General features: G+C 39.9%; 1 protein-coding gene across 4 annotated transcripts in view; it reads left to right on the plus strand.

Annotated features, from left to right (window-relative positions):
* Positions 1–370: 370 nt before the first annotated feature.
* asic1c (acid-sensing (proton-gated) ion channel 1c) overlaps positions 371–14265 on the plus strand; it is a 115636-nt gene continuing 101741 nt past the window's right edge. For 2 of the 4 annotated variants that reach the window (XM_011487004.4, XM_078934099.1), the window contains exon 1: positions 371–1887. In XM_011487004.4, the coding sequence (XP_011485306.1) occupies positions 1333–1887 (555 nt within the window). In that variant the 5' untranslated portion in view covers positions 371–1332. The remainder of the gene's footprint in view (positions 1888–14265) is intronic. The other 2 variants (XM_023965533.2, XM_078934100.1) reach the window with 1 other exon arrangement.

The following is a 14265-nucleotide window of genomic DNA, read 5'->3' on the forward strand; positions in this document are numbered from 1 at the left end:
CAATTGGACAGGTGTACCTGTTAAAGTGACCGGTGAGTGTATTTTAGATTATAGGTGGATGAAGCTGCTTTTGACCTGTTTTTATTGCTTGAAATGCTTCAAAAATATAACAAATGGGTATTGAATACCTCTAAGCTTCCAATCTATCATATTTATATCAATGCATTGAAGAAGCAAGCTGCAGCATTGTTTGACGGCAAGAAGAGGAACTGCTGAAGAAAATAAAGGAATAGTGAAAGAGTGAAGATTGTGTCCAGATTGAGAGAGTTGTCTGTGAGAACAGACTCAAAGGAAAAGCAGCCGTTCAGCAGTGGGATGAATCTTGACTACTAAAGAGGGGGAGAGAGAGGGAGGCTGAGAGAGCAAGAAGTGGGGGAGTGGTGGGAGAGAGCGACAGGAGGAGAGAAAGCGAGAGGTTTCACACGGCAGAATATAAATCTGTATGTTAACGCGACTAAAGCTCGGGGGTCTCGAAGTGGTTTTTGGGGTGGTGCTGGTGGGGGTGGTCCTAAAGCATCAAGAGGTGGTCTTCTCCGTTAACTGAGGATCTGTGCAAAAAAGGAAGTGGAACGTGTGGAATCTATGAACGCCGGTTGTCAAGCACAGTGGTGCGCTGGTCGGAGGTCTCTGACCCCCCTTCATTTTCATTTCTTGGAAGAGAACCGCTAAAGAGACACAAGAGAAAAGGGGAAGGTGGCAGCAAGGGACCAGTGAGCTGTTTCTCTCTTTATTACCTTCATTCACAAAAGCGTTGCATCCCATTATCACAGCGATGTAGAGGCATTCTCTCAGATTGGAGGAATGGTCCCATTGACTGCTGGAGGCTTAGCACCTCTTTCTAAATGCTAGCCCTTTTCATTACAGCCCCCCCTCCCTGTCATCTCTCGCCTTTTTTCTTTTAAATTTGCTGTTTTTCTCTGTTCTGCTTTTTTTTTTCAACTGTGTAATTGAGTTGGAGACCGAAGGCTCTTTGCTCCGACACAAGTGGGTGTTTCTGTCATTGTGTTTGGTGCGCGTCCACAGAGGACAGCTAAGCAAGGAGTGTGAGAGACAGCTTTGGACACAATAGAACAGCAGACTTAAAGAGAAGGAGACCAGGGACTCCTGTGCAAGCTGCAGACCAACGGCATGAAATCTGCAATCAAACAAAAACAGTCACAGAGACTGACAACCATTTTAAAGTAGCCATTGAGTACAACATTACTACTTCTTTTGGGGAAAACAAGTCCGTTTGCCAAAGCGTCACTGTTGGCCGACTCCGCTTTTCTTGTTGCTAAGCAAAGCCTACAACTTGAAATTATTGAGAAGACGGCACTGAGCATCACTACAGTCATGAAAGGAAGCTCGGAGGAGAGCATTGAGAGTGCCAGGCCCTCCAATCTGCAAGCTTTTGCCAATATATCTACCCTCCATGGCATGAGTCACATATTTGCCTATGGGCACATGACATTTCGTCGATTTCTCTGGACGCTGTCATTCCTGGGATCATTAAGTTTACTGATGCTGGTCTGCATGGATCGGGTGGTATATTATCTAGAATATCCTCACGTCACCAAGCTAGATGAAGTGGCAGCAACAAACCTGACTTTCCCAGCAGTCACTTTCTGTAATCTTAATGAATTCCGCTTTTCCAAAATCACCAGAAATGACCTCTATCATGTTGGAGAGCTTTTGGCCCTCCTCAATAACGACCACCAAATAGCCAACCCTCATTTAGCCGAGCCTGAAGTTCTGGCTGCGCTGAAGGACAAGGCAAACTTCAACAACTTTAAACCCAAACTTTTCAACATGACTGATTTCTATAACCGAACAGGACACGACATTAGTGAAATGTTGCTACAATGCACCTTTCGAGGAGAGGATTGCTACGCCATGAATTTTACCACAGTGAGTAGTAATTATTTACATATCTGCTGATCTTTTTCTTTTCAGAGTCTCCCGTTTTATTTCAGGTTCAGATAAACTTAAATGTGGATTATATGTTTTATTCAAAACTGATGTTTACCCTCATTTCCATTCCATTTTTAATCAGATCTGGTGTTTTAATCCATTCTAGGTTTTTGCAAACTCCCAAAAAAAGATTCTCCGGTGATATTTCAGAAGTGTTGACTTCAAGTTTGGCATCAAACTTGTGATGAGAGTAGATTTTTAAGCAGAACTTCTCTCAGAATTCACTCTGTGATCTCTCAGAACATCTTGGTATGATGAAGAGGGAACAGATAGTGTGAGCTGTGCACAAATTGGCTGCATCTTTGAGAGAGACTTTCATGGCCAGAGTTGCATTTTGTGTTTTATCTAGATTATTTTTATAATATTGTGGTTCATCAATGTTTGCATTTATTATTTGCATATTATTTTTATAGAGTATTGGAGAAGTTGTTGAGTTTAAAAGTGTTTACGTTTTGTTCGAATAAATGCTTCCTGTCCTTTCAAGCAAAACAATTCATTCACAGCCACAGCCATAACATTACCTCTAAAACACTGCCAAGGTGCTCTCTGCTGTGATGGAAAGACTCTGCACCCGGATAGGATGATGAGAAATATAAAGCCTCGTTTCCACTATGGTCCGGTCTGGTTTAGAATGGTCCGGTCAATTTAGGTGAGCGTTTCCACTCAAAGTTGAACCATCACGGCACATGCGGGGTGAGGCTAATAACATCAACAATGGAGGTCATCCAGCAGCTCACCTTTTTCTGTTTGGCTATTGGATCTTTGTATATACAAAGCTTTTAATGTTGTTAGAGAGAAGATTGCGGGCGGCAAAGAGGAATACAGCTGCTTTCTTGGCGCTTTCTTTTCTCAAGAGAAGATCTGCCCTAACCGGTCCTTTACATTTTTCTATGGACCTACAACCAACGGGGCCCCAAAAATGGTACGATTCGGTCCGGCTTAATGGGTCCATTTTATAAGGTAAATGCTCAAAATACCGGACGGTACTGGACTTGAGGAAGACCGCTCAGTGGAAACTAAGCTTAAGGGCATCATGGTATTTTGTCTGTTGTGACTTTGGGGGAGCATCTCTTGGATGATGTTGATTGTTGTGCCCATCGAGACGACTGTTGTTGTGATTTTGGGCTATACAAATAAAATTGAATTGAATTGAATTGTGACTGCAGTTGTTCTGGCACCAATTCCAGCTAAATGCTAGACGTCTAGATAATAATTTGTTCATTTGTACTTGTATTTTTTTTTCTAATTTAAAGTTATTCAAGATATAAACTGACCAATCAGATGCCTCACTTAAAGTATGTGGTGCCTGCTGACCTTCATGCCTCACGTTTGTCAGATACTACCAAGCCTACTTTCAAGTAGTAGTTTACTCCTGACTGGCGAGAGAGTGTTACCATAGAAACCATGACTCTGACAGATTCGGACCAATCGGTGCTTGCTGAAATCATCAGGCTCCAACATGGCTGTGTCTGTGTTGGGGGAAAAACGGCGACTGAATTTATTTTCTATGGGTGACGTCACACTTACTCAGTCCGGTTCTCATATACACTTAATGCTCAGGACCTTTTCCGACCAGGTCATTTGTACCAAGCGGGGTAAGCTTGACCCCCTAAGTTTTGTTTGTATAGTTATTTGTTCTGTACACTGCCACATCTAAGCAAACTGTCCGTCAGAGGTGTTTCAGTTGGCTCTGGTCTAGTATGGATCTTGGGAGATCATGATAATCGTACCACGATGTGATGTTATGTAGGTGTCAGTTCATGCTGTTTCAATTGCAAATGCAAAAACTCTTCCCCCCCTTGAGTCCACACCCAATCTTCTTTATATTGAGTAACAGATGGTAAATCAGTTAAGAGTGCTATCTACTGTATGGAGTGTGTGAAACCTGAATCGTAATGAGTATCGTGAGTGCTGGGTAAGCAGAAAATTTGGTAGGGATTTTTGGTGCCATGAGGAAAGTTTCCTCGATTTGAAAACTTAACAAATTATGTCAATTCAGATCAATGGAAAGGCCATACCTTAAAGATCCCAGCAGAACATTTAATCCTGATGAGATGATCAATGCGGTTCACTTCATTAAGTAACAATGGGACGGATCAATGAATGCCAACAATGTAAAGATACTTGAACGCAGTATAATTTATGATGAGGGAAAGCAGAAAAACGATTTTATGTACTCAATAAAACAAACTCAGCCTGTGTGTGCATAAACAAGAGAGAACTGGTCCCCACTGACACACTTAAATACTGCATTATGGTTTAAAAAGTTATACGACTAAATAGCTTATAACTATCTGATTTAATGCTCTCTTTAAAGGTCTGAATGCCCCTTATGAGTTAAACTGTTCTCTAAATAATTTGCTTCTAAAGTCCTGCTTACACAATTGTAAAGATTGTGCTCTAAATATTTTCGGTCAAATACCTCTCTCTTCATGTTTTCATTCAAAATAACTTAATTTTTTTAAAGAACAAAGCCCGAATATTCTGTACTTATGTAATGAAGTGTTTATTCTGATTTACCAAACTGATCTTTTATCTTTTATGATTTAGATTTTTGATTTTACAGATGAATTGACGCTCATGGTGATGGGCTGCACGGTGGCGCAGTGGTTGGCGCTCTTGCCACACAGCAAGAAAAACATGCTTAATGGGTTAGTTGGTTACTCTAAATTGTCCATAGGTGTGAATGTGAGTGTGCATGGGTGTGTTATTGTGGCCCTGCGATGGACTGGCGACCTGTCCAGGTCTGCCTTCACCCACGAGTGGCCGGGATAGGCTCCGGCAGCCCTGTGACCCTTAAAGGGATCAAATGGATTAGAAGAAGAATGATAGATAAAATTCGTCACAGAAAAGGTGTGTGGGTATGAGATGCTATATTGGATTTCAGTTCTTTTGTGTCTTTTTAATTTGTGATGCAAAGTGGAATTGGCTTAATTTAGCATTCATGCTTGTTTCAAAGCAGCACTCAGGAGTGTCTCCACAAAATCATTCATGGAAAGCTAATTGCTGTTGTACTGCTAGCTAAGCATTTGAAATGAGCTGAACAGAAAAAAAAAGTTCACGTATTCAGAAAGTTTAGTCTTCCTGAGGTTTAATAAGCTGGAGTCCAAACAGGCAGGTTGTCATTTTTGACATTGCTTCTGAAATGAGCTTTTTGTGGTTAGAAGTGTTGAAACTGTCATAATGCAAAAAGGATTTATCATAAATAACACAAATTTACACCCTGGCTATCTGAAGATTCATAACCCCTTTTTTGTAATAGTAAAACCTGTCCAACATAAAAGGCCTTCAGCGCTCATCTGTTTGCTCAGTTGTTGGACAGAACAAGTTAAAAGAAGAAAAAAAGTATTTATCAGAGGGATTCATGTATTTTATTTTAAGTAATTTAACTCAAATGGAGCTCACCATTGGTAGTCATACCTTTTTTTAATCCAGTTATACTTTAATTTTGCTTGTATTTGTGGAGGTTTGGAAACTTTTTTTCTTTGCGGTATATTTTGGGATGGCAACTGCCAAGAAATATTTACGATTAAAAGGATTGAGGAGTTTTGACCTCCAAAAAACAGAGAGAATCCATTAAGTGTTGTTTCTAATGCAAACACAGCTTTCAGAATGTTTTGCGTTGTAATTGATGGAAGGGCAAAGATAAAGTGCTACTTTGAATTTCAAATACCAATACCCATTTAAATCCCTTAAATGAGTTTATCGGCCCTAAATTATGAGGTTTGGAAAACATATCTGGTTCCTCTTTATTTTTTATTTTAGGAGTTTTATTAATGTCCGCAGATGAACTTTAATTTAGCAATTGAAACGTCTCAAAACAACGATTAAGGTATTTTGTTTAGTATTGGTGATCAGAATTAACTTTTTTTATGATTTTAAGACAACAATTTAAATAAGGTGTTTGCATTTGCATGTATGGTAACAGTTTGGCTGATTAATAAAAATAGAATTATTTAATTATTAAAAAAACGCCAGGTAAAGTAGACAAAGTATTAAAAAGTATAAAGTAAGTATGAAAGAAAGTATTAAAAAGTAGTAAGTATTAAAGAAAGTATGATGGAAAGTTTGAAATATTTTGGTGCTGGACTACAGACACAAGGCTGTAAAATGATGAAATTGAAAAAATAAATTCCAAGAAACAACAAAAACCAGTAAATTAATTTCTAAATTTAACGTAAAATTTTAATTTAGGTTTTAAAAGTTATCACGAGACTCAAAAACAAAAAAGTAGGCTGTTTTCTGTTCATCCCTCAACTCTGGAGGGGTAATATTTCACGTTCATAGCCTAGCATCACTGTCAATTTCCCCCAGCAGAGATGATCAGAAAATGAGTGTCATTACCGTCAAATCTAAACGGCACAGCTTCTCCTTCTGTGGTACTGCCAGACTGACTTCCTGAATGGTCACTTCTGCTAAAAGCTCGCCAAGTGATCACTCATGTGACTCTTCATCCTCCTCATCTCCCACCGGTGTGTTGCAGTTATCTTCACCTCCAATGTTAGCATCCTCACAGCTGCGTCACTTAACTATATTTTCATCATTTGTGATGAATATCCCACCTAAACACGTTTTGCCTAAACATCACTCCATTTCATGACAACAGAAAAGCTGTTTAAAGCCAGATAAAGATTCAGAAAGAGGGCCTGGATTTTACCCATGATCCTTTATGATGTTTGAAATATTTTTTCAGTCTGAGCAGAACTAGGAGGGATTTGGATGGAAAGTACTGGGACCCAATTTATTATAAGTGGTTGTCATAAATGAAGCGCATTGTAACTATTTGAAGAGTGTTTATGGGACTCTTGTGACACGTGACGACGCTGTAAATTGTTCCTCAGTCACCGTCAGAAGCAGGTTCTGATGAAGATTTTGAATTATCTGAGGGCAGGAATAAAGTCTTGACGGCTCATGATGACAAATCCCTCGTGGCCTTGCTAGTTCTTCCAAAGTGGGGGGGGGAAAAATCAGCATTCATCATCACATGTTGCTGATATTCAGTCTTGGATATGACATCCGTCTCTCATCCCGATGACGGCGGGGGGCGGAGGGGGTAAAACACGGTCACAGAAGAGCCACGGAGATTGAAGATCTGCAATGAGCTGACAAAAGCTTTTATGCAGAGAAGTTCAGCATTTGAAAGCTCATTTATTTCTTTAAAGGGACTGATATGGAGGCAGACACTTTATTTCTCAGAGTTTGTTGACATATGCATATAAATGTGTAGGGTTTGAAATATCAAATCCAGCTTGTTTGTGAAAAAAAAAAACTAGTTTTGCCTTGTTTCAGTTTGAAGCAGCTTGACAAGAGAAGAATTTATAAATTGCCATGCAGTTCAGTCCCTAATATATAAATCCACTTTTTACACATTCCAATTCTGCTTTTCAAACGGTCTGATTACTTGGATTTAAATTGTTTCAGCTTAAGTTCTCTTTGCATAGTTATAAGAAAATATAAATTTTCTTAGAAATAGTTACAAATACTTTGGAGAGCCGGTTTAGCTCGTGCTGGTTTGCGGCCCCTTCCGTCCGTGAAACCAGGGTTCGACTCCGGGCTGCTCCCTGTTCCCTTCTCTACCTCTGTGCCGGTTCCAAGCCCGGTTTGAGAAGGTTGCGTCAGGAAGGGCATCTGGCGTAAAACATTGCCAAATTTACCATGCGACTTGTTCGCTGTGGCGACCCCTGATGGGAGAAGCCGAAAGTGGAAGTAAGTTACAAATACTTTGGAAACCTTTTGTTTTTAGTTTGAGCAAACGCTGTTATTGATTTTTAAAAGAATGTTTCTAGGGTATGTGATTAACTGTCTGCTAGTTGTTTTCTTGGGTTTAATAAAAACCGTCTTGGTCATTTTTTTAAATGTAACGTCTTAGTAACCTTACAGGTGGAAACGGGCCACCTGGAGGGAAAAAATAGGCAAACCTGTACAGGGCACGCAGGTGTCCCGCATTAAATCTCAAGGTCATAGACCCTTGTGTGCGCTCGTGGAGAGAAAATGTTCATGCACGTTTTTTTTACTGGCATGCTGTAGGCAACAGGTCATAGCGAAGTAGGTGAGATGCAGGCGTGTTGTACATCACCTTTATTTTCTCAAACTCTGCTCAACTGGCCTGTTGAGGCTGATTTTCATCTGAGGTGGGTCTTTGTTGTGTTCATTAATCAATCAGAATGTTTACTTGGCCTCCGTCGTGTCTGCTTCTGATGTCCATCTCTCTGTTTTACGAAGGAGTTCTATTTCCAGGCTGTTGATATGTCAATGTCGCTGCAAAAAGCCGGAGAAATGGGAAAAAGGTCAGAGTTTCAAAATAAAAACTTCCATTGTACCTCCAAAATAAAACTAAATTTCTTTTAATTTATACTCAAGGTGCCGTGCTCACACACTTAAGGGGCATTGACACCATGGATAACACCAGCATCCATTTTCGCCATGAGCGACCAAAGTTTAATCTCGAAGTACAGAAGCATAACATAATTTATGACTCAAAACATGCATTTTACAAGGACTCATAAGGGCAGGGCACGGGGCCTGATTGGTTAAGCTTTGGATGAGAGAAGAGAGCGAGAAACAACTACTAGACATGGGGGTGGCAAAACCACCTCTTGGGGAGGCAGGGGGCAGGTGAAACGACAGGAAACACAATCGAGACCATGTAAACTAACTGACGGTCGTGAGACAGACTTCCAACACAAAAGATGCACCACAAACGTACCAGTGTAAATCTGGGGTTAGTGCTGTTTGTGTGACAAGTACAAGATGTGCTATTTCCCAGGCAGCCTGACTGTTAGCAATTGGTAAATTAGAAAAAAAGTTTGTGTGGACATCCTACAGGCGTCCTAAAGGCATTTATGCGTCATGTGCTCACCCCATGTGTGTAGCATTTGTGCCCAGTCAGCAAGTCACTCCTTATTAACACCTATAGAGTGTGGCGTAAAAGTGTACTACCTGTATGTTATAAAAGTACAGGTATCCTTACAAATCGCTATACACTTACCACATACACAACAATATGTTCCACTTTTAGTGTGCGCCTCAAGGGAACTGCAAAACTCATCTGCGCTCCCCTTAAGACGTGACCACTTTCCTCTACGGCCCTTCATGGGTCCTGACGGGTCCTGTACGAGCGCATGTGACTAAGGCTAAAATACTGCATTAGGTGGTTTATTGGGTCCATTGCTAAAGCAAAGTCAAATTACCAAAAAGCCAGAATTTTTTTACCCAAATTACAGCTGAAGGGTGGAGTTTGTGTAAACATCACATACTCTGAAGGCCAGCGCAACTGCTCCAGGCCAACTGACCTTGAACAAACTTTATTAGGTATTAAACATGTATGAATAGATGGATAATCTGAAAATAAGCACAATTAAACATTTCAGTTTGAGTGAAAGAAGATGCATAGAAATTCAGGGTTGTGTGACAGTTTCTTAAGGAATTTTGACGTGTCCTCAGCAGTGACGTTGACTTGTACAAGTAGATAAAGGTCTACATGAAAGACTGTCGGTTCAAAAGCTTCTGTAGGTGTTCAAACCAATGCAGATCTGGGGACTGAGGACAGCTTGGCGTGCAGAACAGAAGGGCAGACGTAAAGGCGCACAGCAACAACACTGCTAAACGAAGCCTTATGTTGAGCGAGCAAGAAGCAACACCTCACTAAGTTGGTCTCCATAAAAGATTTTGCGGGGGTAACATATCCAACTGCTGTAGCAGCTAATGACTAAATGTGTTTGTTTTGCAAGTGGAAGGAGATTGTGAAGCAAAACTATTTTCAGAGTTGAGATATCTGCACAAAATGGTCTTTAAATCTGCATCGTTAAACCTCCCTAGATTTTGGGGGAAATAAAAGCGAAGCATCTTGGCTTTGTCACTGCTTGCTCTGCAGCTGATACAGAAAATAAAGGAGTCTGGCACTGATGTAATCAGAACAAAAGAAAAGACTCCTGAGTCAGACAGTGCAAAAACTCTAAGGGTCAGATTAGGAAAACATTGAAAGAAAATGAAATGCTCCATTTGATATATAAGGTGCCAATTCTTTTTTTTTTTTTAGAAAGAGAATCTGGCATTTACCTCTGCCTTTAAACAAGTTCCTTGATATCTTTGCTGAGGGCAAAGCAGTTTTTAACCGTTAGAATTCAAAGTGAAAATTTAAGTTCCGATTCCTCAGGTGAGAAGTAGACATGTTGGGAATTACAGCTTTGATGGGAAAACATCAATCACAGCAAATTTATCAAGCGTGCTCTTTAGAGCAAAGTCACTGGAGAAATATATGTTGGCCCCAAATGGATATATTTTGTCCAACAAGCCACCTGTCAGCTTATGCGGTGATAGATTTATGGTGATGTAGTCTAACAGGATTTACAGTGAGCAGCATGCAGGAACAGCCCACTGAAAATGAAGTTGGTGCAGACCATGCAGCTGCAGTGAGATCAGTGGTCCGACAAGAGCTCCATCACCTGCAGTTTAAATCCTCATTATTAAATCTCAAAGTGATTATTTATGAATCAATCCCTCTATTCACAGGTTGGAGACTGTGGCTGTTAAGGTAAAGGTACAAATATCAAAATAAGGTAACCTCTGTGTGGCTTTCCGATGTTCGAGCGGTCATAGTGAAAGTGTCTGGAGTTCGCTAAGGCTTTAGTCACATGCACCCAGACGGTGGGTTTACCTGTATGGATGCTATGGATTTTTGGGTTTTCTGGGCACTAGGAGGGTCATAGAGACTAGTGGGAACGCAGGTGTGTCTTGCAGTTCTCTTGAGGCTCGCACAGCTTCAGGCTGCATGCAAGGAGCACGCAACGGCACACATGAACAGCACTAACGGTCTCCGTAACCGGCCTGGATCATTTAAGATTATGCCTAATTTTACCTTCACTTACCCTTTTGTGATGTTTAAGTGTTTACTATAACCCATCGCCTGCAGCCTACCTCTAGGCTGCAGTAGCCTAGAGGTAGGCTAGAACCTTTTTCTCCTGCAGACATCCCATATCCACCTGTAAGGGCAGATATGACTAAGGCATAACCATTCCTAAAAGCAAACATTTCATGTGAGGGTTTGAAAAGATGGAGTGTGAAGAAAAACAAAAAGGAAAAAAACAAAACATCACTGAATTTGAGGCCGTCCAACAGCTATAGCCAAACATCTGAAATTCACAACTGTTGAGTAGGAGGTGGGAGTTATACACACCTGCGAGCACAGGGGGTTACTTTTTTTTACCCAAAAATAGCCGCATTCATCCCTGTTCATCTAGTGGAGTGAAGTTGCAGCCAGCCTTGTTATTTTTCTTGCAGCATAAGGTGTTGCCTACTAATGTGACACTTCTGTTCCATAAGTTGAGCCTTCAAGGCAGCATTTCGTCTTTGGGATGAGTTCTTTCATTAAAAGTCACACACCCTGTAAGCTTCATGGTAGGATATAAAACACCAGAGGCAGGCCGGTCGCACATATACACAAGTAAACACACACACAAACACAAGGCAGTGTAGCCACCCACCAGAAACCATTACATCACTGCAGGTAAATTACAGAAGCCCTGGGAACATTGTGACCGTAGCCTGAACTACCGTTGGAAAAAAATACATGCTACATTGTTCTTGCAGAAGCACAGCATTGAAAATCAAAGGGCAAGTGTAATTAATTAGTATGAATTTCTGTGTCATTGGTGCATATATTTTCCAGTTTAGCGTAGCATGGTTTCTACATATCCGTCAAACATCTCAACAAGGAAGTCATTTGTAATATTAGCTGTGGTTTTAAAAAAAACCCTGCAACACATTGATGCGGCATAGAAGTCATCCATCAGCTAGCATGATAATCTTCTGGGCAGCAGGCCAACTCTTCTTATTAATTGTACAGAGCTTCCTCTCTGTAGAGGTCTGGGAGGAGATATTTTAGGCAGAATGCAAAGAGAGGCATGGCAAAAGAGATGGATGACAGTTAAATCAACCAGCTCCAGATTTCACGGAACTGATAAAACCATTTGATCATAATTTTAAATTTATACAACCTTATCATTGTTCCTTTTTTTTTTTTTTTTAAAGTTCTTACATACTATCCTATAAAGAGCAGCAGGAGAAGGCATACTGTGCAACAATCTTCAATGAAGATCCAGGTCAATGTTGAAACTTAATCACTCCTCCGTTGGGGTTTGCTCCACCTCTTAATACAAATCCATCTGTAACATTTACAGCAATCCTGCCAACAGACAAATAACCAATTGCTTTTTACCACATAAGTTCCTTGGAAGGCATAATTAATTTCCTACCGAAGGCTTAAATGATATTGATTTATGTACAGTGGCAACTTTTTCACTTGACCTTTTGTCTGTGCCTGTTTGGATCCGTCACTGGTTCTGGCAAGACTGGTAAACATATTTGTATACAACTGATGTTATATCATCTGGCAAACCACTTGTCTGGCCTGCTTAAGATTTTACATAAATGGAAGGATAAATGGAAAGTTAAGCTGTAGAGATTTACTATGTAATGAGTGCAGTCGTTACACTCTTGCTGGGAAGTTACACTTTAAATTCTAAAGGACTGAAGAAGTTAATTGAAAAGAAAAATCCTCCTAATTGTGAACTAAAAAGCATTTTTTAGATAAATCCACTGCTGTGGTTTAATTCCAGGGCATCTTTGTCATAATCATATATACCAAAAATAATTAATGAAGGCTTAGAAAAAAACTCTAAACATAGGTTTATTTATAAAAATCCATTGATATTGTATTTATTTAAAGAAATTTGAAAAGGGGACAACCAGTTAAACAAGCACCTTGTTTTAGCTAAATGTGGTTTTTGACGCGCTATTTAAAATGAGCTTTTTCAGGTATATGCTCAGGAAATGCATATAGATTAAAAAAAATCATGTTTAATTTTAGTGCTAAATTGCACATAAAGTAATCCACAAAATCTCTAAATTCACAACCTTTTATTGAAATTTAAAATACAATTCAGGTACAAAAACAAACATGTTGTTTTGCTTTCCTGTTTTTCAGCTTCTGATATACCCTTTTTATAAGTCTAAAATAAAAATTCAGAACATTTATGGACTTGATCCTTTTTTTGTTGCAATCAGCAACATTTTTGCCTCAATGCCATTAAAGGCAAAGATGTTGGTTTTTTTTGTTGTTTTTTTGGTATGTGATTTTTTTTGTTTTTTTTTCTAAATCCCTGTCAGAAAACATGTCTAAAGTTTAAAGTTCCACTCCGATCATCTTTTGATCTATTTTCAAAGCATTCCCAGTGGTCTCCTCGAATTATGATTATGCTGTTTTTCATCTAGATCAAAAAAAAGACTGTCGTTTTCTAGGACATCGTTTCTGCAGAGCGGAAGTTCACTAGAAATTCACCTCTGACTTCTGGGCGGGACCGTTGGCACGGAGCTCCCTTGACTTCCCATCATCCCTTTTTTTAAGCTCTCTCCTGCTAGTTTACAGCCCCTCACACCCCCAAGATAACATTGCTGATGCAACAAAAATGACACAAAGTGACCAGACAATTGTAGTTTGTACGTAACAACTATAAGCTTTTTTTCCATCTGCTCCGGATTCACAACAGTTTTAATAAAAACTTGCGTATTTGGTTTGGCAATTTCTGGTTGTCTGATCTCCCTGTTGCAGGTCAAGCTGACTGTTCCTGGTCACCAGTTTTTTTATTTTATTTTTGAAGAAGAATTTACTTTTTGTCAGAATTTATTTATGGATGTTTGAATAAGTGATTTAGGCAGTCATTTGTAAACTGCAATTCTAATCTAAAAAAAAAAAAAAAAGGACTGGTGTTGACTGCTTGCCCATGAAAAGTCTTTTTGCCAATTTGGCAACATGAAGATGCTGGCTGTGATCAACAGAAAGTTGTCTTTATTTAGTGCTGGACAGAAGGAAGGGCTGCTCCATGGTGTACATGCTTGTCTCTCGAGTTCATTTGTGATTACAGTGGGTTCGAGTTGGTTGCCTTTGGCAACACTTACATTCATTTTATAATTTCTCTCTTGAAGAACCTTCAAAGGCAAAATGATTAGTTGTTTGAAACCATAATGCCCAGAAAAAACATTTACCTTTTTGGTTCCTGTGTTTGTGGAGCTTAGCTTTGTTTGAGGTTTTCTTTATCTTTATTCTAACCTCCACCACATGAACCACAAAGGCCTTAAGCTTAGCCTAACTCAGTGCCTTAGGGAAGCTCTGTCTGAGATGAAAGGTGAGGTTTTCCTGATCTGGGCCTTCTGCCAGTAACTCCTCGCACATCCTCATTAAACACCTGGGTGCTCTGCGCACTCTGCCCCACCAAGTCACCACGACGCAGTAATCAGTTAACAGTTCGTCTCCCCCGG

Source organism: Oryzias latipes, chromosome 17, assembly GCF_053564925.1.
Source record: "Oryzias latipes strain Hd-rR chromosome 17, Olatipes_Hd-rR_3.1".
In the NCBI taxonomy this organism is placed as follows: domain Eukaryota; kingdom Metazoa; phylum Chordata; class Actinopteri; order Beloniformes; family Adrianichthyidae; genus Oryzias; species Oryzias latipes.